The sequence below is a fragment of the Bos taurus genome, chromosome 13, assembly GCF_002263795.3.
Source record: "Bos taurus isolate L1 Dominette 01449 registration number 42190680 breed Hereford chromosome 13, ARS-UCD2.0, whole genome shotgun sequence".
In the NCBI taxonomy this organism is placed as follows: domain Eukaryota; kingdom Metazoa; phylum Chordata; class Mammalia; order Artiodactyla; family Bovidae; genus Bos; species Bos taurus.
In genome coordinates, this window is record NC_037340.1 from 28,489,227 (window position 1) to 28,511,743 (window position 22,517).

The following is a 22,517-nucleotide window of genomic DNA, read 5'->3' on the forward strand; positions in this document are numbered from 1 at the left end:
GTTCAATCCCTTGTCAGGAAACTAGATCCCACAAGCTGCAACTAAGATCTGGCCCAGCCAAATAAATAAATAAATATTAAAAAAAATAAGAATCTTTTCTTTTTAAAAAGTGAATGAAATAAGTTGGAGGAAGTGGGAATGAACAGCTTATTGTATCTGAACAATGTAGATTTCGATTTTAGTACATTGTAGGAATTGCTTCCCAAGCCACAGGGAGGGTGCTGGGTCAGCCAGTATCAGCATCACCCACCAGTGATGCGTCTGGCCCTGCTCTCGGGCCCCTCAAGTCGCCAGAGGGCAGTGCGGGCGGCACGGAAGACTGCAGCCAAGATGAACTTGGATCTGATTCCAAGCGAGCAATTCTACCTCAGTGGGAGCTAGTAACGTGCCTGGTGGGGTGCTGGCCACCTTCACATCTGTCTGGCTTAATCTTCCCAAAAAGCTAGTGGGTGGGGTTTTTTTAATATTCTTGTTCAACTGAAGAGGAAAATGAAGTTTGGAGACATCACAGAAGGTGTCCACATTTATTGCAGTTGCTAAGACGCAGAGGTAGGAAGGGAACCCCGAAGTCCAAATCCCTAATCACAGTCACTCTGCTCCAGAGCCTCCGCCATCTGTACATATTTACAGGTGCCAAGCCTGTCCACCACTTCAGGTTCCTTGTCTTTGACTAAGTTACTAAGTGTCTCCAGCACCACTTTCCTCCCTCAGTAAACTTGATTCCATCTCACTCGTGAGTCTCACATAACGTAATATATGTGAAAGAGATGTTTAAACAAATGAAATTATTTACAAAACAGAAAGAGACTTAAAGATATAGAAAACACACTTATAGTTACCAAAGAGGAAACGTGGTGGCGGAGGGATAAATCAGGAGCTTGGGATAAACATACACACACCATTATGCATGGAGATAAAGCCTGAATATTCATTGGAAGGACTGATGCTGAAGCTTCAATACTTTGGCCACCTTATGTGAAGAGCCAACTCATTGGAAAAGACCCTGGTGCTGGGAAAGATTGAGGGCAGGAGAAGAAGGGGGCGACAGAGGATGAAATGGTTGGATGGCATCACCGACTCAATGGACATGAGTTTGAGCAAACTCTGGGAGACAGTGAGGGGAAGCTTGGTATGCTGCAGTCCATGGGGTCACAAAGAATCTGACATGACCGAGCAACTGAACAACGATCACTACTATATATAAGACAGATGACCAACAAGGACCTACTGTATAGCACAGGGAACTCTACTCAATATTCTGGGATAACCTATATGAGAAAAGAATCTAAAAAAGAATGAATATATATAACTGAATCATTTTGCTGTACACCTGAAAATAACAGCATTGTAATTATACTCTAATAAAATTAAAAGAAAAATTGTATATACTCTACGTGTCAATTATGCAAATAAAAATATTATTTTTGATGATGAGAGACAGGTGGCCTTGTGATATGATTCTGTCTCCTTTGTCACCACCAGAAAAGCCATCTCCGGCTTACTGGCAGGACTCACTACGCTCCAGGACAGATGCTGAGAAGAGAGAGCAGGGGCTCTAGAGGGGCACTCAGGTCTGCAGGCAGGCTGATGCCATGGGCACCTGGACCCTATATGTGGCTTGTTCCTAATGTATCACCTCCTCCACTTGGGGAACCTATAATATTTAGTTCTGGGGATTTCTTTTTTATTTCCCATTAATCCCAGAGACCTCTGTGATCATGATTCAGAACCACCGAAGTCGTCACCTTCAGCTCAGCATCTGTGACTAGACTGAACTGAACAACTTTGAGAGAAACCACGTCCGCTCCCTTAACCCCGGGGCCTGGATACGCACAATCTGGGGGCAACTTTTCACCTGCCAAGGTTAACGGGGATCTCACCCAGGCAGCGACTTTCTAAGCATTTACTGCCCAAGTCTGCCCCCTTGTGGACAGTCCTCACTGCTTATTTCTTTCAAAGTGCTTTCACATGGATTACGCAAAGACCATCAGACACTTGCTACCTATGAGGTAAGTAAGACTGGTATTATTTTCACTTTATAGTGAGAAAATGAGGTTTAGAGAGAGAAAGAAAACCACAAATCCTAGAATGACATTTAGCGTCTTTGTGCTGCCATTTAGCAAAATCCCCAAATATTCTAGTCAGAGTGCCCTGCACTTGAGCTCAGGTTAAGTCCTGGTTCAGCAACCGTCACTGAGCGAGGTTCTTTCACAGATGGAATTTGATCACTGCCATAGCCTCCAGGATTTTGAACACTTGCATTTGGTGGAACTATTTTGTGCAGTGAGGTGCTGAAATCATTCTAGAAGGAAAAGTGATGGCTGATAGACCATTTCAAGTCTTGTGTGTGTGCTTCAGCGTGTGGTGGGTTGCTGCAGTCCCTCAAAGCTGGGTTTAGTTAAGCAGGAAAAGTACAGGCAGCAGGATGGGAACTCCTTTGAACACAGCCATTGGCCATGTCACAACAGGTGTAGCTGGCTTTGAAGTTCTCTGTGGAGGGTTTGACTGTGAGGGCACAGTGCAGCCCGGAGGCTGAGCTCTGCGATCCTGAGTCAGGCTGCCAGCGTCAGCCACTCAGGAGATATGCAACCCTGGTGAATCTCATAACCACCCTGTGTCTCAGCTGCCTCACAGAGAAAGCTAGGATAAAGAACAGTATTCACTTTGGAGATGGTGCAAAGTTTCAGCCACATAACTTACAGAGAGCACTCAGTGCCAAGCCCTCCACGGTGCCACGGGAGGAGCTGTCAGCAATCCCTCTCCCTGGCCGCTGATGAGCTGGCCTAAGGCTGCGCTCATGAAACAGAAGGAGGTTTGCTGGCGGGTGCAGAGTGGGTCTTTACTTTAAATACATTGCCCCAGTTACGGTTCTCAACCCCAGGATGGAGCGTGTCCTCGGAATTTTCTGTGGGCATTTTGGGTTATCCAGTGAAAGGAAACACTACAAGAATATGGGAAGTTGGATGCAAGAGACTGTCCCACTCAATTAAGAACTGTGAAGAGACGTGGCCCTAAAGAAGATGTACAAATGGCCAGAGAGCACATGAAATGATGCTCAACATCGCTAATCATCAGGGAAATGCAAATCAAAGCCACAAGGAGAGATCGTCTCACACCACTAGGATGCTGTTTTGTTTTTTTTTTTAAACCCAGAAAATAGTAAGTGTTGGTGAGGATGTGCAAATCTGGAATCTTTATGTGCTGTTGGTGGGAATATAAAATGATACAGTCCTTATGGAAAGCAGTAAGGCAGGTCCTAAAAAACTGAAAAACAGAATTACCACATGATTGAGCAATTCCACTTCTGGGTATTGACCCCAAACAACTGAAAGCAGGGATATGAATAGATACCTATAAACCTATGTTTTTCCAGTAGTCACATACGGATGTGAGAGCTGAACCTTAAAGAAGGCTGAAGAATTGATGCTTTTGAATTGTGGTGTTGGAGAAGACTCTTGAGTCCCTTAGACAGCAAGGAGATCACACCAGCCAATCAATCCTAAAGGGAATCAACCCTGAATATTCACTGGAAGGACTGCTGCTGAAGCTGAAGCTCCAATACTTTAGCCACCTGATATGAAGAGCCGACTTACTGGAAAAGACCCTGATGCTGGGAAAGATTGAGGGCAAGAGGAGAAGGGGGTGACAGAGGATGAGATGGTTGGATGGTATCATTGACTCAATGGATGTGAGTTTGGGCAAACTCCAGGAGATAGTGAAGGACAGGGAAGCCTGGCATGCTGCAGTCTGTGGGGCTGCAGAGTCGGAGACGACTGAGTGACTGAACAACAACAATGTTCATAGCACCATTACTCCTAACAAGCAAAAAGTGAAAGTCATGCAAGTATACACTGAAGGATGGATGAATAAACAAAAGGTGGGAAATGCATACAATGGAATATTAGCCGTCAAAAGGAAGGAAATTCTGACACATGATACAATATGGATGAACTTTGAGGAGATTATACTAAGTAAAATAAACCCGACACAGAAGGTCAGATATTGCAGGAGTCCCCTTATATGAGGGACCCAGAATAGTCAGATACAGAGAAATAGAAAGTAGAATAGAAGTTGCCTAGGTCTGGGGGTGTGGAGAATAGGGAATCATTGTTTAAGGGATACAGAGTTTCAGTTTAGTAAGAAGAGCAGTTCTGTGGATAGATGGTAATGGTGGTCGCACAACAAGGTAAACATGTGATACCTGTTAAGTGTTAACATACACTTATCAGTGGTTACCATGGTAAATTTTATCACAGTTAAAAAAATGTCCCACTGCCATAGAGAACAATGGTTGATAAGAGGGTCGGGGTGGGCTGGGGAGGGATGGATTGGGAGCTTGGGATTAGCAGATGCAAACTACTATATATAGAATGGATAAACAAGGCCCCCACTGAACAGTGCAGGGAATGATATTCAATATCCCAGGATAAACCACAGTGGGAAAGAATACAAAAAAAGAATGAATATATGTATAAATGACTCACTTTGCTGTACAGCAAAAACATTGTAAATCAACTTCTTGTTCTTTTTCAGTCACTAAGTCGTGTCCGACTCTTTGCGACCCCACGAACTACAGTACGCCAGGCTTCCTCCACTAAATCAGCTAGACTTCAATAAATAAATGAAAAAAGTTGTCCCACCCAAAGTGCCAATAGCATCCTTTTGAGAGATACTTCCAGAATATCCAAAAATGATCAAATATACATGCATTTGGTTATAATAGGTTCATTTATACTTATGAGACCTAATGCATTTGTCACACTAGTCTGGGTTTCCCCTTTTAGGTCACAGTTGCCAAGTTAAGGAGACACCTAAAATCAAGTTAAGAAACACCTCCAAGGAGCCATAACACAGTTACAGGATTGGAAGGAGTCACTTTATAAACACACAACAGCTTTAGCTCCTTGGAGTTCTCATTTATTTATAGCCATTAATTTAGAAATTACTTCTACTAATCAATAGAAGTAGTAGATGCAATGCAGGAGACCAGAGTTCAATCCCTGCATCAGGAAGATCCCTTAGAGAAGGGAATGGCAACCCACCCCAATATTCTCGCCTGGAGAATCCATTGGACAGAGGAGCCTGTGGGGGCTATAGTCCATAGAGTCACAAAGAGTCGGACACAACTGAGTGACTAACACACTTTCTACTAATCAATAGCATCACAATAGGAGAGGGCAATGGCACCCCACTCCAGCACTCTTGCCTGGAGGATCCTATGGATGGAGGAGCCTGGTGGGCTGCAGTCCATGGGGTCACTAAGAGTCAGACATGACTGAGAGACTTCACTTTCACGCATTGGAGAAGGAAATGGCAACCCACTCCAGTGTTCTTGCCTGGAGAATCCCAGGGATGGGGGAGCCTGGTGGGCTGCCATCTATGGGGTCACACAGAGTCAGACACGACTGAAGTGACTTAGCAGCAGCAGCAGCAGCAGGGGCAGCAAGCTGGGATTCCCAGCTACAAAGGAGACTTTCAGATTTCAACAGAAAACTCGAAACAGGAAGAAGTAGTTCTTACCTTGTAGATACAGGACTTGGCATTCAGGAAGAAAAGCTCGATGGTGGCATTGTCCTTCAGGTATGAGATGCTCTCGATATAGAACCTGCAAGAGAACAACTGTCAATGAACCACGGACACACCGACCAATGAGGCAGAAAATCAAGTTGTCTGAGTTACACAATCTGACTGGAGGATGAGGACTTCCAACCCAACAGGAACAAAAGAAAAAGTCATCAATTCCTTAGTGCTTTTCAAGTTTTATTTATAGTGGATTAGGACCATCAAGATTGACAGCCCTTCCCATAGCTAGGAGCCAGGTTCGCCATCAGCCTCCAGGAGTAAACTTGAACTTGACCATTTACTTCTATTTTCCTTACCTGTTGCCAATTTTTTTTTTTTACAATGTCACTTGTTTCCATTACATTACTTTCTGTCCTAATCACTGTTAAGTTGGAGTTTTAAAAGATAATTTCTTTTGCTTAGTTGAATAAAGGACCTTATTTTTCTTTGAAATGGTTACAACAGATCTGAAGACAGCAAGGTAGGGTTTGACATCTCTACATCCAGAAGGCTGGGGCCGGTGTTCTTAACACTGTGATATTCATGAACATGAAGCCAAATGAAAATTGGATTCTTATGCAGATGAAGCTTATGGGGTTTTTTTCAAGTTGACACATGCTGAAATTATTTAAGTTTGCATTCAATAAGTCTTTACAAGTTGATTCTGGAGTTTATTCAATTCCCTAATTAGATAAGGCACTTGTACTTGTCTTAGGATCAGCTGTACTGAGGGAGCCGAGATGACAGGGGAGAAGGAAATGATTGGCATGCAGAGCCTTGGAGGGGAGGAGGTTCTGAGTAAGGGGTGACAACTCCTGGGGGGGCCTCATGGAAACTGGGTACCTGCCTCATGGAAACTGGGGGCACCTGCCTTGTGGAAATTGGAGGCACCAAGAGGGGGTAGAAGGTGAAATGAGAAAAAAGCAAGTGCTGTGGTCTTTCAGAACAGCATTAAGATATGATGGAAGGAGTCACGGGGAGGAAGTCAAGAGCCCAGTAATCTGTGCCCAGGGCTTTGTGATTCAGGACAAGTCACACTGGGCTTCTGCTTGCCAGACTATAAAAGACAGCAGGACGCCATCAGCAGTTCCCCACCTAAAATGTTTGCTGCTTTCAAGTACTGGAACCTAATGCAGATTAAGAGCTTCCTGGTGGCTCAGTGGTAAAGAATCTGCTTGCATGCAGATCCCTGGGCTGGGAAAATCTACTAGAGAAGGAAATGGCAACCCACTCCAGTATTCTTGCCTGGAGAATTCTATGGACAGAGGAGGTGATGGGCTACAGTCCATGGGGTTACAAAAGAGTTGGACATGACTTCGAGACTAAACAACAATAAAAACAGCAAAACCAACACACCAACATTGCATAAGGCAAACAACAGGTTTGTGTAGGCTAGGGTAAGTCCATGGCATCCCACTTTGCAACCTCTGGTCTACAGCTAAGTAAACAACATCTTTGACCATTTCACAGATATGCACAGAGGCTGTTGTGATGAATACAACACAGATTCAGTTAAATTTGTGAGTAACTCCAGAGTAACTTCAGATATTAGTAGATATTTTCAATCCACAGATATTAATCCTACAATTACCATCATGAAAGGTCTACAAAATTTTTGGAAATTACAATTCTATCTTCATTTGTGCAAAGCCTGGGAATGAACAGGCTGGCTGATTACCCCTTTCCCCTACTGAAAATACAAAGCACTTGCCTCCTGCTTTTGGATCAAGCATTTTAAGTCATGAAGGTCTCCGTAAAGGGTCTGCAGCAGTCTCAGAGAAACTGGGAAGCTGCGCCCCTTTCACTCTCCTAATAACAAAGACTTGAAATGCGGTAGCAAATTCTACTTCTCAAAGCAAAAACAGTTGTCTCTCTGTATTGGCAGGGGATTGGTTCCAGGATCCCCTCCCCAAGGATATCCCTTGGATGCTCAAGTCTCTGATATAAAATGGTGCAGTACAGTCAGTACATATCAGGGTTTTACATCTGATCCATGCATATGGAGAACGGACTGCAAGTTAAATGCCATGTCATTTAAAAGACTCCATCCCTTGTAAAAGGTTCTTGGCGATGGGTAGTCAGAATAGCAAAATCAGAAGGAAAGAAGGCAGACAGATGGAAGGGAAGGGAAAGGAAGGCAGGTGGCGGAGGGGAGGGTGACAAAGGCTCAGGACGGGGCTTTGGGGCAGGGGGTTGGGGGACAGCAAAGCCAGATTAGCTGAGAGACTTGCTGTACTGTGCTTAGTCGCTCAGTGTGCCCGACTCTTTGCGACCACATGGACTGTAGCCTGCCAGGCTCCTCTGTCCATGGGACTCTCTAGGCAAGAACACTGGAGTGGGTTGCCATGTCCTCCTCCAGGGGATCTTCCCAACTCAGGAATCGACCTGGGGTCTCCTGCATTGCAGGTGGATTCTTTACCAGCTGAGCTACCAGGGAAGCCCAGAGACCTGCAAGGGTGGCCTATTACAAATCAATTCTGCCTCTATACCTGTGTCCAAGCTACTCCTCTCACCTCAGAACAATCCTGCTGCAGATCCCAGCTCACTCCTGCTCCCTTTCGCTTTGCTCAGTCATGACATGTTTTCATTGACTCTGTGGACGGTCCCCACAGAGGATCTCCTCTCCTGGGCTCCAGTGACACCCTCTGCTTATTGTGTGGCCCCTGGTCCCGAGATTCCCTGTTCTCTGAGATGCCATCTCACTAGGCTGCTGACTCCTTAAGGGCTGGGACCCAATCTCATTCATTTCTGCATTCCCAGCACTAATCCAGGACCTGGCACCAACATGTACAATTTTTAAAAATTTTATTTCTTTATAAATTATTAAAAAAAAAAACGTATTCTTTTCCATTATGGCTTATCACAAGATATTGAATATAGTTCCCTGTGCTATATGGTAGGACCTTGCTGTTTATCCATTCTAAATGTAACAATTTGTATCTGGGGTTCCCTGGTAGCTCAGACAGTGAAGAATCTACCTATAATGCAGGAGACCCAGGTTTGATCCCTGGGTTGGGAAGATCCCCTGGAGAAGGGAATGGCTACCCACTCCAGCATTCCTTTATATATATATATATTTTTTATTTTTGGCTGTGCTGGGTCTTCGCTGAGCTTTACTCTAGTTGCAAGAGCAGGCGCAACTCTCTAGTTTGCAGGACTCACGCTTCTCATTGCGCTGGCGTCTCTTGGGCCAGTGCACGGGCTCTGGGGTCGAGAGCTTCGGTAGTTGCTGCACCACATGGGCTCAGTAGTTGCCGCTCCTATGCTCTGCACAGGCTCAGCAGTTGTGGTGCACTGGCTTAGTTACTCGGCAGCATAAGGGATCTTCCCAGATCGGGGATCAAACCTGTGCCTCCTACACTGGCAGGCAGATTCTTTACCACTGAGCCACCAGGGAAACCCTACTCCAGCATTCTTGCCTGGAGAACTCCATGGACAGAGGAGTCTGGTGGGGTACCAAACCCCAAGTCCCAGTCCATCCCTCTCCCTTCCTGCCTCCCCCTTGGCAACCACAGTCTTGTGAGTCTGTTTCTATTTCACAGATAAGCTCCTTTTGTGTCACAGCTTAGATTTCACACAAAAGTGCTATCATATGGTACTTGTCTTTCTTTTTCTGAATTACTTCACATAGTATGATAATCTCTAGTTTCATCCATATTGCTGCAAACGGCATTATTTTGTTCTTTTTATGGCTGAATAGTATTCCACTGTATATATAACATGTAAGTTTCTATAAGTGAAAAAGTCTGATTTTCAACTGTTCTCCTCTCCATACACCACTGTTAGGAGTTCTTATTGGACAGTGAAATGAGTGACAAAGACATGTGGGAGGGAGAAAAAAAAATAAATGATTTCCCAGCCCATTTATAATGATTAGGGGTCCTTACACTCCACACCCAGCCCCTGCCCCTCTACCCCTTCTCTCAGTGTGAACGTACAAAGCTGTTCACAGAGATATGCTGGTGACTTTGAATCCTAGAGCCAGGAGAACACCAGAGGCTTCTGGAATTTGCCAGTGAGTGACCTTAGTTCGGTAATAATTATGAACCTAAAGCTGTTGGGTCTGAAATAACTTGATTTTCAAAACAATGCTTTACGTCTCGATACCATTCATTTTAATGCTTGACAATTAAGGAGTGAAGACATTCTGTCCCACCCCCTCCCAATTTTTTCTTTAACAGCATATTAAGCAAAAACATTACAATTCCCTTTCCAGCTCTCTAATAATAGGAAACTGAAATGAGATGGCAAATTTTATGCCTTTTGAGGTAGTATTTGTTCTCTGGCTTCACAAGAGACAGGAAGGTGGAGGAAATAACTATATTCTGAGGTGGAGGAAAAAAAAAATCACTTCCTTTTGACAGAAACTGGAAAGCAGTTTCCTGTTAACCTTTATCACCAAGAAACAGCCTGGGAAACCCGGTGAGTTCCAGGGCTGTCATATTATTGTTCTGTAATCCTGGGTATTTAATTCATCCTGAACTTTCCATCTGTGCTAGGGAGCTGGTGAGTCAAAAGTGCCCAGAGGAAAACAGACCTCGGACATCTCAATCCCACGCCAAGGCCCAATACACACTCGGAGAGAACTTCTAGGGAAATGGGGAAGGTTGACAGTGTCTGTTCAAAGTGGAGATCCCAGTTCTGTTCTTTGGGGCTTTCCTGGTGGCTCAGACGGTAAAGAATCCACCTGCAATGCAGGAGACCTGGGTTTGATCCCTGGGTTGGGAAGATCCCCTGGAGAAGGGAATGGCTACCCACTCCAGTTTCTTGCCAGGGAAGTCCCATGGACAGAGAAGCCTGGCGAGCTACAGTCCATGGGGTGGCAGAGTCAGGCACGCCTGAGCGACTAACACTTATCTGCTCTTTTGGTTTTTCCTGAGAACTTTATCAAAGGTCCTCCTTTGAGGCACTAGATGGCGATGTTGCATTTCCTTACCTACCAGTGCGGAATGTCAGTGTTAGAGTGGGTTCACAAAAAACATTCCAGGTCTCTGGGTAAACCTAAGGAAACGGATGATGTCTCTCGTATTCAGAGGGTCTGTGTGGATGATTCCAAGCCTGATTCTGTATTAACTGACGGGTCTGGATGCCTTGACATCCGGGGTCTTGCTTACCCTGTGGGCAATCCAATGCCTACAACCCCTTTCCTCACCTGCCCCAGGGGAATTTCATACTCCAGGCTGCTATTCACCTTCCTTAATTATCTCAGAGCCAAGAACTGGATAACTTGGGAGAGTCCACATACCCCCAGAGGCTGCTGAAGTTATTCAAACTAGCCAGTCCTAAGCCTGCTTACCACGCCTGATCTATTCCTGCAGAAACCACAGTGAAGGCTCTTGCCCACAGGTACCTCACTCCCTCTGCTTCCTGGCCGAGCCTGGTGCTTCCCCACGTGCTTTACTCTGCTGGGAACCCTCTCCTCTTGGGAATCAACTAGCAGTCTCTCTTTTCAATGTTAGTCATTTCCTTATCCGTTGGCCCCAAGTACCTGAATAAAAATAAGGCCTACATTCTAAAACAGGCTCTTCATGGGAACTTCCCTGGTGGTTTGGTGATTAAGAATCCACCTTCCAAGGCAGGGGATGCAGGTTTGACCCCTGGTTGGAAACCTAAGATCCCACATGCTTTGGGGCAACTAAGCCGGTGTACGACAACTAGAGAAACTCACATGCCATAACAAACATCCCACGTGCTGCAACGAAGACCCAAAGCAGCCAAATAAATAAATATATTTTTTAAAAACCTAAAACAGGTTCTTCAGCGCATTTAATAGGGCTGAATCTTTTTCTTTATTCTCCCATGCTGTGCAGCTTGTGACATCTTAGTTACCTGACTAGGGACTGAACCCAGGCCCCGGGCAGTGAAAGCACCAAGTCCTAACCACTGGACTGCCAGGGAATTCCCAGTAGGACTGAATCACAGGGCTTCTTTTTGAGTCAAAGGAAACAGTGCTCTGGGCCAAGGGCAAACCTGGCTCAGTACCATGACTGATGCCACACGCAACCTGACCCAGATGATGCCAGTCTGAGGATATTTTATCAGATGGTCTGAAGTAGGAATACATATGTGCTATGCTATTACGTGTCTGAGTATTCAATACTCAAGGCTCTGGAGCCTTCGGGGAGTCTGGTCCCCTTAACCTGTAGAAGCCTCAGGTGGCGGCAGACTGAACACCCCCCTGCAGGATGACATCAGCTAGGGGCTCCTATGGGCCCTCTCGCTCCCCCTCCTCCCTCTCACATCCCCACTTGGCACTTGGGAATCACTGACTGTTTACAGCAAGTGTTAATTAAATGGCCCAATGATTTCATTTCATAATGAACACAAATGCCACATTTGGAATGCTGGCTTTTGGTAGCAAAAAGGAGCGATAGTAATGAGAAAGATAATTAATACTGCTGTGAGTTTATGCAGCCAAGTATCTCTGATGTTGAGAATTTCAACAGCGCCGAGAATCCTAACTGGGACACCCAGTCGAGATCTAGCGAGTTCTGGTTAGCGGACACCTCCTTTTAGGTCCACACCATCGTTGTTACTGCGAGTGACAGGAAACAGCACTTGCTGTCTTAATCAGCCCCGAAAGACACCAACAGGCAGGTCGTGAACTTGGCTATAACATCCCCCTCCCAGATGACAGCTTCCTGGCATCTCCTCTCTTTTTTTTCTTCTCTGTAGCTCACTTTATTTTATTGTTTGTGAAACTCTAGGTTTGAAGAGACACATCTAACTTCTATTTATTTTCCTATAAACAATGTCGATGACCAGAGCTCCAAGAACACTTGGCTGCAGAACACACAATGAAAGGAACACCCAGACACGGAGGAATTATCCTGAGCACAAACTTAAGTCCATTAAAAAAAAAAAGAAGGGGACTTCCCTGGCGGTCCAGTGATAAAGATTCTGTGCTTCCAACAGAGGCATCATGGGTTTGATCCCGGATCAGGGATGAGATCTCACCTGTCTCATGGTCAAAAAATAAAAACAAAAAAACCCCAAAAAGGACAGAGCGACTTCTTTGGGTGAATAGGCATATTTTTCCTTCTATTTTTTCTTGACCTATTTCTTTATTTTCTTAATTGTGTTTGGTTGTTCTGGGTCTCTATTGCTGTGTGTGGGCTTCCTCCAGTCGTGGCAAGTCGGGGCTACTCTCCAGTTGCAGTGCGCGGCTTCTCATTGTGGTGGCTTCTCTTGTGGCAGAGCACAGTCTCTAGGCACATGGGCTTAGTTGCCTTGTGGCATGTTGGGACTTCCCGTACCAGGGATTGAACCAGTGTCCCCTGCACTGCAAGGCAAATTCTTCACTGCTGGACCATCAGGGAAACCCTCTTGACCTATTTATTAAGCTTGACTGGTGGTCCCTACCAGAGGGTCACTGCTCTCAATTTGGGGAGCTTGCCTCATGGCATTAAACAATGACCTTGTCATTGAATGTGATCTTTGTCAAACTGATCACTGGGAGGCTTGTAGAAGATGTGTGAGGGGTCAGGGGGTGGGGAGAGATGAGGCTGGGGAGGCATGCACAAGTCAGGTCACCCAGGACAAGCGAGGGCAGCCTTAGCATGATAATGCATTGGGGATCAAATGACAATCCTAGAAAGGTGCTCAGTGACAACATATAGAAGAGGGTGGGAGGGGCCAAGACCTGAAGCAGAGATGAACAAGGAGATTTCAGGATCAGCTGAGACTTATGAAGGTCCTAATTACAGACAGGGGCGTGTACAGGGAGGGTAAAAGTGAAAATGTTAGTCACTCAGTTGTCTGACTCTTTGTGACCCCATGGACTGTAGCCCGCCAGGCTCCTCTGTCCATGCAATTCTCCAGGTAAGAATACTGGAGTGGTTTGTGATTCCGTTCTCCAGGGTATCTCCCCGACCCAGGGATTGAACCTAGGTCTCCTGCATTGCAGCTGTTAAGTCGCTTCAGTCGTGTCTGACTCTGTACGACCCCATAGACGGCAGCCCAGAGAGATTCTTAATTATCTGATCCACCAGGGAAGCCCATGGAAGGTAAAGGACAGAGCTATTTAGGATATGTTAGATAAGAGGAATTCACAGATAAGAGGGCAGAGAAGGGAACAGGTGGGAGAGAACTGATGACATCCAGGCTGAGTTTCAAGTTACTGGCTTGAGGGGCTGAATGGGTGGTGGTGCCCACTGCAGAGATAAGGAGGCATCAAAGCAAGAAGACCAGGTTTGGGGGCAGAAAGATGATGATGTTACTTGATTCAGACATGAGGGCAGAGAAGCGCCTGTGCAATTTGGTGCCCAGAGATCTCCAGTTACCATGGGGCTAATGGGACCAGACACTGGACCCTTAGAGACTGAGGGATCAGTGGGACATGGGAAAAGGGGCAAGTCCATCCTTCCGAACCTCTGCTGTGAACATAAGGGGGCACAGGGGTAGGAGCTGCAGGAGGAGGCAAGTCAGGGAAGGTATTTTCTTTTGTGAGGGTGAGAGTGCTGTGGATGTGGAGGGAGGGCTCTGTGGAGAAGAAGCGGCTTAAGATAGAGAAAAAGAGTGGAGACTGAGGGGAGTAAGCTCCCTGAGGTGGTGGGAGGCACTGGAACTAGAAGGTATGTGGACCACCAGCCTCAGATAATGGAATGAGGTGTGTGTGTGTGTATGAGAGAGAGGGAGAGGGAGAGAGGGATGGAGGTGGGAGAAAGGGACCCTGGAAGTTGGGGGGTTTAACTTGTTCACTGATCTGATCTTAAATCCTCAAACAGCATCTACATCATACAAGCTCCCAATGAGTATTCATAAACCAATACCCAAACCCATCGATGATGGTGAGTACTTAGCATGGAGTTCACAAGTTAGAAAGCTGTTGACAACCCGTAGTTGAAATGATAGGCTTTTGGCTCTTAATGTCCAGCAGTGATGCAGCTCAGAATGACAAAAACGGACCAGCTGGACAGAGGAGTTTTCTCCATAGAATAGGAGAGAGCACAGCACAGGGCAGAATGTCTCCACACTGGAGGTCCCTGTTGTCAGGAGATGGCAGGTCCCTCTCAAGAGGGACTATTGGCACACATCTCTGCTTCCCTCTTTAAGACTCCCCTTCCATTTGCTAAGGTGGTTTCCAATGGGGCTGCCAAGCTTCTGGACTGCAGGTTGCGGTTGTCCCCGCAGGGGGCGCTCTGTCCATGGTGCTGACTTGGGCAGTCCCAGAGCAGCAAGGTCAGGTCTGGGAGGGCTGCCTTTCTCACCGCCCCTCTCACCCAGTGCTGGGTGCAGTTGTCCTTTGCAGATGGACGCCAGGGCTGCAGATGAGGCCAAGCATGGAGCCCAAGATGGGTCAAGGCTAGCGATCTCGACTCAGGTCCTCTGGCCCTGCCTGCACAGGGAGCAATGGTAGGCTCTCTGATTAGCAATCTTGATGTCCCCTTTCATTTGTGAGAGGGAGACTGAGTGGTGCAGAGGGCAAGGCCCCAGGATGGGAGTCAGATCTGGCTGGACAGATACAGTAACTTACTAGCCATGCTGGGGAGAGAGTTTACTTAAACATCTTGGTCCCCCATCTCCTTATCTTGATTAGGAAAAACAATAGTGCTTCAAGGACTGTTGCAAACTAATTCACCCATAGTAATGGACAGTTGCCTTCTCTCTGACCTTTTTCCTTTTTAGGTAATTACTAAGACCCTGATGTCGCTGTGGCCATTCCTGGTCATTTGATTGATGAGAGCTGTAGTGATCAAGTCCCTTTGAGGCTAAATAATGGGTCAGTGATGGCAGGTTCTCAGCCCTCCTTCCTGTTATTCTGAGGCTGCCTTGCTTCACACCCTCCAAGGAAGCGAAAGACAGTGAAAGTTGCTCAGTCGTGTCCAACTCTTTGCGACCCCAGGGACTCTCCAGTCCATGGAATTCTCCAGGCCAGAATATGGGAGTGGGTAGCCTTTCCCTTTTCCAGGGATCTTCCCAAGCCAGGTCTCCTGCATTGTAGGTGGATTCTTCACCAGCTGAGCCACCAGGGAAGCCCAAGAATACCGGAGTGGGTATCCCTTCTCCAGCAGATCTTCCCAACCCAGGAATCGAACTGGGGTCTCCTGCATTGCAGGCAGATTCTTTACCAACTGACCTATCAGAAGGAAAAGTTTATTTCCTGGCTTAGAGGATAAACAGAATTCTGTGAGTTCCAATTCACATTATTTATTAATATATTTGGGTCGTATTTTTCCTAATTGGTTGAAAGGAGGCGCTAATTCTGCCTAGATGTTTTGAATATGCACTGCAGTGAAAGAATATATAAACGCCAAGGAACAAGCTATGCTGGGTGGCAGCACAAACACAGATCCTTGGTGACAAAGGGTTAAGATTTCTACTTGACGAGTTCCTAAATCTTGGCTTAAGGCAGCCAATCTCCCCCATGGTCTCTTTTATCAGGTGGTTTTCTTCTGCCTTTATTCTCTGATATGACTGTACACGTTACACAGATGTAACATAGATGTTTACAGGAAAGGAGAGTGGCAGAGAGGGCGTGGAGGGTCAGGGTGCATGGGGAAGGCACGATGATGGACACTTGGCTTCTTGCTTAGAAAGGTCAGTATGGACACAAAGAGAAAGAGCCCAGTTGGACAGGATGTCTTTCAGAGACTCTGGTGTACTCCAAGGTCTGGGTCTTCTATGAAGATAATTTGTCATACCACTCCTTTGGAGAAATATAGCCTGTAGCCATTCTCAGAAAGGCATGAAGTTATAAACTGGGAATTCTTCCCAGGCCGAAAATCAAGGTAAAAGCACAGAATTCATCCCCAAGGGAAAATCTGCCTCCTCTCTGGGAGAAGACAAATGATCAGAGTTTTGCTGCGTGCTGTTCAGCCAGCTGCAAAGTGGGGACTCAGGGAAAGTAGGGGTTCCGGGAGACAGGATCCTCTGTGGCCAGTGCTAAGGAGACACCCTCCCTGGGAGGCTGATGTGATAATTCAAGTGACAGAAGATGAGGGCCTGAGTTCAGGTAATAGAGAGGAGAGGGAAAAGCAGGGAAAGATTTTGTAAGCAGCAGCAGAGAATTAATGCCTGTAACAATCTGAGGGGAAGGAAAGGAGGACAGACGTTAAGATTTAAGCCTACTGACGTTGCTGGCTTTCAAGGTAGGGAAAAGCGGCCTTGAGTCTAAGAATGTGGGCGGTCTCTTGAAACTGGCAAAAGTGAAGGGAACAGGGCCTACTCTGGTGGTCTGGTGGTTGAGAATCTGCCTTCCAGGGCAGGAGGTGCTGGTTCGATCTCTGATTAGGGAATTAAGATCCCTAGAGAAGCTCTTGGGCCACAACAAAGACCCAACACAGCCAAAATACAATTTTTTAAAAAGTCAAGGGAATAGACTCTTTGAGAACCTTAAGCAGGCAACACAGGCCTGCCGAGACCTTTATTTTAGATCGATGTAGTTAATTAGATAAGGTTAATTTTGAATTTATAGAGTCATAAGATTAAAAAAAGGGGGGGCCTCCCTGGTGCCTCAGATGGTAAAGAATCTGCCTACAATGTAGGAGACCCAGGTCTGATTCCTGGGTTTGGATGATCCCCTGGAGAAGGGAATGGCTAACCACTCCAGTATTCTTGCCTGGGAAATCCCATGGACAGAGGATTCCATGGGGTCACAAAGAGTTGGACATGACTGACAGACTAACACTTTCACTTACAAGACCAAAAAAAAAAAAAAAATTTAAGACTAAACTCTTGAATCTGGAAGGGCAAAGAAAGGATCCTCCCCTAGAGAATCCAGAAGGAATATGATCCTGCTGCCCACAGCTTGATTTTAGTCTTATAAGATCCTTTTTGGACTTCTGATCTCTAGAACTTCTGATCTCCAGAACTGTAAGACAATAAATTGTGTTTTAGCAAAAAAAAAAAAAAAACCCAACAACAACGATTTAAGCCTATAATAAATGGATAACAATGTCACATTTGATGTGATCACAGGAGGTCTGGGGAGGTGGGTGGGAAGATGATGAATTTGGCTTTGGACCTGTTGAGTTTGACCTCCACAGATGGCCAAGAAGTAACCAGAAATAGAAACCCGAGGCTCTCCAGAAAGACCTGCTGGTAGGATGAGCTACAGGAAGCTCTGCCTTGTGTTTCTGTGGGGTGTCCATCACTAAATGTGATTTTGGAGAGATTTTCCCAGTGAGCATTTGGGGAGATGCCTGCTTCAGCAAACCACATGTCCTTGGGTCTTCAGTCAGCCTGTTGCCAGGCTGGTTGCACTGGCCTACCGCGGCAGTCCTCTGTGTATCTGGTCCCAGGGAGAGACATCGGCCTGGAGAGATTTGGACGTGTTGGCACGCAGATCCTAGACTGCAAACATTGCAACCAGGCAATCTCATGCTGTCCCAAGCTTTTCTTCAAAGCTTGGTTCCCCGAACCCACAAATAACTCAGCTCATAACAAACACTTGAAAAAATAGCTAATATGCAACCAGCCCAGTGTTTTTCTTCTTGACTAATGTTTGCAAAAAAACACCAAGAAGAAGTGGGGCCAGGTACATGTCAAGTGTATGGACGTGTTCCCCTCTGATTATGAGTTCATGACCTGCTTAAATGCAAGCAAGTCTCCCTTGATGCTGCCACCCCTCCTGGTGCTACTGTTCCTCTTTGCTTTATAGAATAACTTTTCCATTTATCAGAGAAAATGTAGCCCCTATTAAAGAGAATATGACACAGAAAGCATGCTCATCAGGGATGCAAATGGTGAAGATCAGTTTTGATATGTTCCCAGCTGTTAAACAAGTCAAAAAGGCATTAAAAGCAAGTTTACATTTCCTCTGTCAGCTGAGATACAGACACGTTCCCACCTGTAAGAGGCACCTTTACCTCTGATTTTGCCTCTTGTGGTATCAAGGTGGCTTTGATTAAAACTGCATTCCTAGTTGTGTTCTTTAGGAAGAACTCAATTGTAATGCAATGGTGTCCTGCTCTTGAATTTCTATTCAGATATTTTAAAGGCGCTGAGTCTATGCCTTGGGTGGAAGGGTTGGTGTGCATTTTAAGACCAAAGCATTTGAACCCAAACACCTCTGCAGCTGTGCAGCAGAAATAGCCTGGTGCTCAACAGACAGGGTACTCAGAGAGCTGCTGGGTCTAGGGGCTCAGATTCTGGATCTGTTTCACATGATTTGCATCAGTACTTTGCCCTTGAACTCCTGATGTGATCCCCACTCTGGCTTCACACAACCTTTTGCAAGCCCAGTGGTAAGTCAAGTCTGAAGTCTTGACTCCATTAGATTGTTGCAAACATTAAATGTGAGAAGCTTATAGTTCTCTGCAGTCACAAAATAAAACTTCTTACACTAGATTAATGAACAGAAAACTCCTACTGTTTCTGAAATATTATTATAACTTAGCTTCCCATACTGGGAAATGCATTTATCTGTGGTTTGTTGCTGGGTTGCAACTATTCCTACCTGGGATAAAGCACACAAGTTTCAAGAAGCCAAGTGGCAGAAAGAAAGAATACACAGACTTTTGTTATGTGGCTTCAAACACCAACAAAGGAATCCACAGGTTTGTGTTATTCTCAGAGACTCAGTTTCCTTTGAGATATATGCCCTCTTCCCCTCTCCCCCACCCAAAAAGCAAAACCAAAAAGGTTTTACCTTCATTCCACAGAAGCATTCTAGTGCCAGAGCAAAAACATGTATGTTCAAGCCTTACACACTCACGCCCTATGTTTACATGGAACTCTATACCACGACCTCTACTCCTGGCAGCGAACCAAGATAAACCTGAGTTCCCTTTTCTTTGTTTGCTCTACCCTCCTGGGCTTTTCTGACAAAGGGGAAAAAAAGCAAAAGGGTGGATACCCAATGTTCATACCTGACACAAAAGTATAAAACCACTGGTCCCGACTTTTTGGGGAAGTCATGTTCCAAGACTCTTCGATCTAGCTGAAGCCAGTTCAAGTGTCCCCTGTGGAAAAGAGAGACCAGTGGATTAGACCTTTGGGTGTTGCCAAAGTTACCTGGGATGAAGGTCTATGTCTGCATATATGGTACATGCTGGAGCACAGATACACATGGACCTCTGCTTCACTCTTAAGTTCTAGTAGTTTTCAGACACCAAAGGAAACACTGGAGAAACAGTGCATCAGCAGGAGATACCATGTAACAATCACAGCTGGGGATTTGAGACCCACAGTCCATTTCCTTGATGGCACTGAAATGAAAAGGCAATCATTCTTTTTTTTGTCCTGAATTCCCTGACCACCACAGGGAAGAAAGACAGTCTTTTCTGTCTGAAGGCCTCCAAACACCCTTTAGAAACATGTTAGCAATCTTCACCATATCATGCTGGAAGCAGATTGGGGTACAAAGTGAATCAGAGACAATTTCTTTAAAAATGAAGCATACACCTAGCACAGGACCCAGCCTCTCCACTCCTAGGAATTTACCCAAGAGAAAGGAAAGCAGACATCCATACAATGACTTTCACACACAGATGTTCATGTTATTTGTAATAGCTCGAAACTTGAAACAACCCCAATGTTGATCACAGGGGAATGGACCAATTACGATATAGAAAGGAATACTACCCAGTGACAAAGACAATGAGCTATTAATACACAGAGCAACAAAGATGAATCACAAAATAATTATCCTGAGTGGGAGAAGCCAGACAAACAGAGTACAGATTGTATGATACCATTTATAGAAAACTCTAGAAAGTACAAACTAATCTGGGGCAACAGAAAGCAGATTGGTGGTTGCCACGGGTGCTTGATGGTGGGATAGTGCGTGTGTGTGGTGGGGGATGAGCAAACCTTTGGGTGTGATGGAGATGTTCATTATCTTGAAAGTGGTGATGGTTTCTTGAGTGCAGACATATCAACACTTAGGAAATTGTAAACTTTAATTGTGTAGTTTACTGCATGTCAATTTTATCTCATTAAAGCTATTTTAAATAGTGAACCGTGGAAATACTTGATGATATGCAAATGGAGTCACTTCTGCATTTCTTTCTTCCTTCCCTTCCTCCCTCCATAAATATTAATTGATCATCTTCTCCAGATAAGGGTCTGGAGATGTAGCAGTAAGCAAAATTGACACAGTCCCTTTACCCCTGATGCTTATATTCTTGTCAGGAGACAGGAACTCAGCAATTATTTTCATGATTAATTCTGCAATTACCAATAGTATGAGGACCTGTAAGGACCCGATCTAGTCTGGGGGTCCAAGAAATGCTGCTTGGTGTTTGATTGAGATTTGAAGAATGACAGAAGGAAAGCAAAGAGGAAGAGGAAATAACAATCCAAGCAGTAAGGCCAGCATGTGCAAAGGCCCTGAGGTGGGGAGGAAAACCTGGCACCGTGGTATCATGTGAACAGAAAGGGATGAGGCTGGAGAGTGGGGACCAGGGTCTTGGTGACAAGTTGAGGAGCTTGGTCTTTGAAGAGCAAGACAGAATCATAGAATAAGGACGAGCAAAGGGATCCACCTTGCCCCTTTCCTCTCCTCTCCTTCCCCAGTCTCAGCCCGTCATTCAGAAGGGTTCAGAGTCCCATCATCTCTGTGACTCAGTAAGCCCATGCTGAACAGACACTATTGCACAACATTTCTTCAGGGGCCTGACGCTGTGTAACACTGGTGTTTATAACGTATACACCCATGTGAAAGGCTGTGCTTACTGAACATAAAAGCTGTTGCATCATTGTATTAAAAGCTTTGCTCCTCCAAGCCTCCAAATAATGAAAGCTGGAGGCTTTCCATCTCCATTTTGAGATGTCTTTCAAACCGCACCTTCTGCGCACAAAAATAAACAAACCCCTCTTTCAACTAAGCCCGAGCCCATGGCTCCAGAGATGAGGATGAGGGCTGCCTCAAAAGAGTGTCTGTCGGAGGAACTCTGGCCTCTTTCTCCTCCAGGAATTTTCATCTAGACAAAACATGTTTTTTTATTAACTTTATCTTTCATGTTTAAAGCAGTATCTCAATTCTGAGTATAAGGGTTAAAAAAAAAAAAAGAATGGAAAAAAGTTCTCTGTGCAAAACGATTGGACCAACATCTTCCAGAAAGGCAGGATAAATTTTTGTTCAAAAGAACACGGGGTCTGGAAACAGAAGGCCTCAATGCCACCATTGTCTCTGGTCAGACCTGAAATGTTGACAATGCCCCGTGGGGATCATGTTGTTTTAAACCTCTGTGCCTTAACTCATGCTGTTCCCTCTGCCTAGAATGCCCTTCTTCCTCTCCACTGCCCAGCGAAGTCTGGCCCATCCTTCAAGACACAGCTCTCCTGTGTCTCCTCTGGGAAGCCTTCCCTGGTACCCCTTCCTCACACCACACACCAGCCTAGGCTGCGGGTCCTCCTCTGGGTGCTCCAGCACCCATCCTGGGCACAGCTCTGTGGCTGCCCTTCCCGAAGTCCATGGAACTTACTCTGTGTACACACTTTTCCTCAACAGACTTTCTACATACGAAAAACACAGAGAGATCTACTCCCTCAGGTAACAGTGTGTGCATTTTTGATTAACTGGAAGGTAAGACAAACAGACCTCATTATCAAGGTGTAATAACCCACAGTCTCCCCCCACCCCCACTTCGGCCTCTGAAAATGTCCAAAGTCTTCCAGGATCCTCTCCTTGTGCTCAGCCTCCTGCAAACACGTCATATGCACGCTCACCCCAGGACTTTGATCATTTGGTTTCTTCTCCTTGGAACATTCTCTCCATCCTCTTTATCTGAATGCTAGCCACTATTCAAGGTCGAGTTCAAATCTTACTTTTAGTGAAGCCTTCTGATTGCCTAAGTCTGGGTTTTCTTTCCAATGTCTCCAGAGCTTCTGGTTTGTGTCATCTGCAAGGCATTTAGCATAGCCTAGTGCAATTAGTTATTTAAAAAATAGGACCTGTTTCTACAGCTCAGTTATGATTTCAACATTTAAACAGAATCATCCCTAGAACATAGCATAGCACTTGGCAAATATTATGGACGCCGAAGTACTTGCGCACTGGTTAGATGACT

At 45.5% G+C, this 22,517-nt stretch overlaps 1 protein-coding gene across 10 annotated transcripts in view; it reads right to left on the reverse strand.

Moving 5' to 3' along the window:
• The window catches only part of FRMD4A (FERM domain containing 4A), an 849,800-nt gene that overhangs the window by 139,920 nt on the left and 687,363 nt on the right, over positions 1-22,517 (reverse strand). For all 10 annotated transcript variants that reach the window (XM_059892529.1, XM_059892528.1, XM_059892530.1 and 7 more), the window contains 2 exons: positions 19,374-19,466; positions 5,521-5,605 (listed from right to left, as the gene is read on the reverse strand). In XM_059892529.1, the coding sequence (XP_059748512.1) occupies positions 5,521-5,605; positions 19,374-19,466 (178 nt within the window). The remainder of the gene's footprint in view (positions 1-5,520; positions 5,606-19,373; positions 19,467-22,517) is intronic.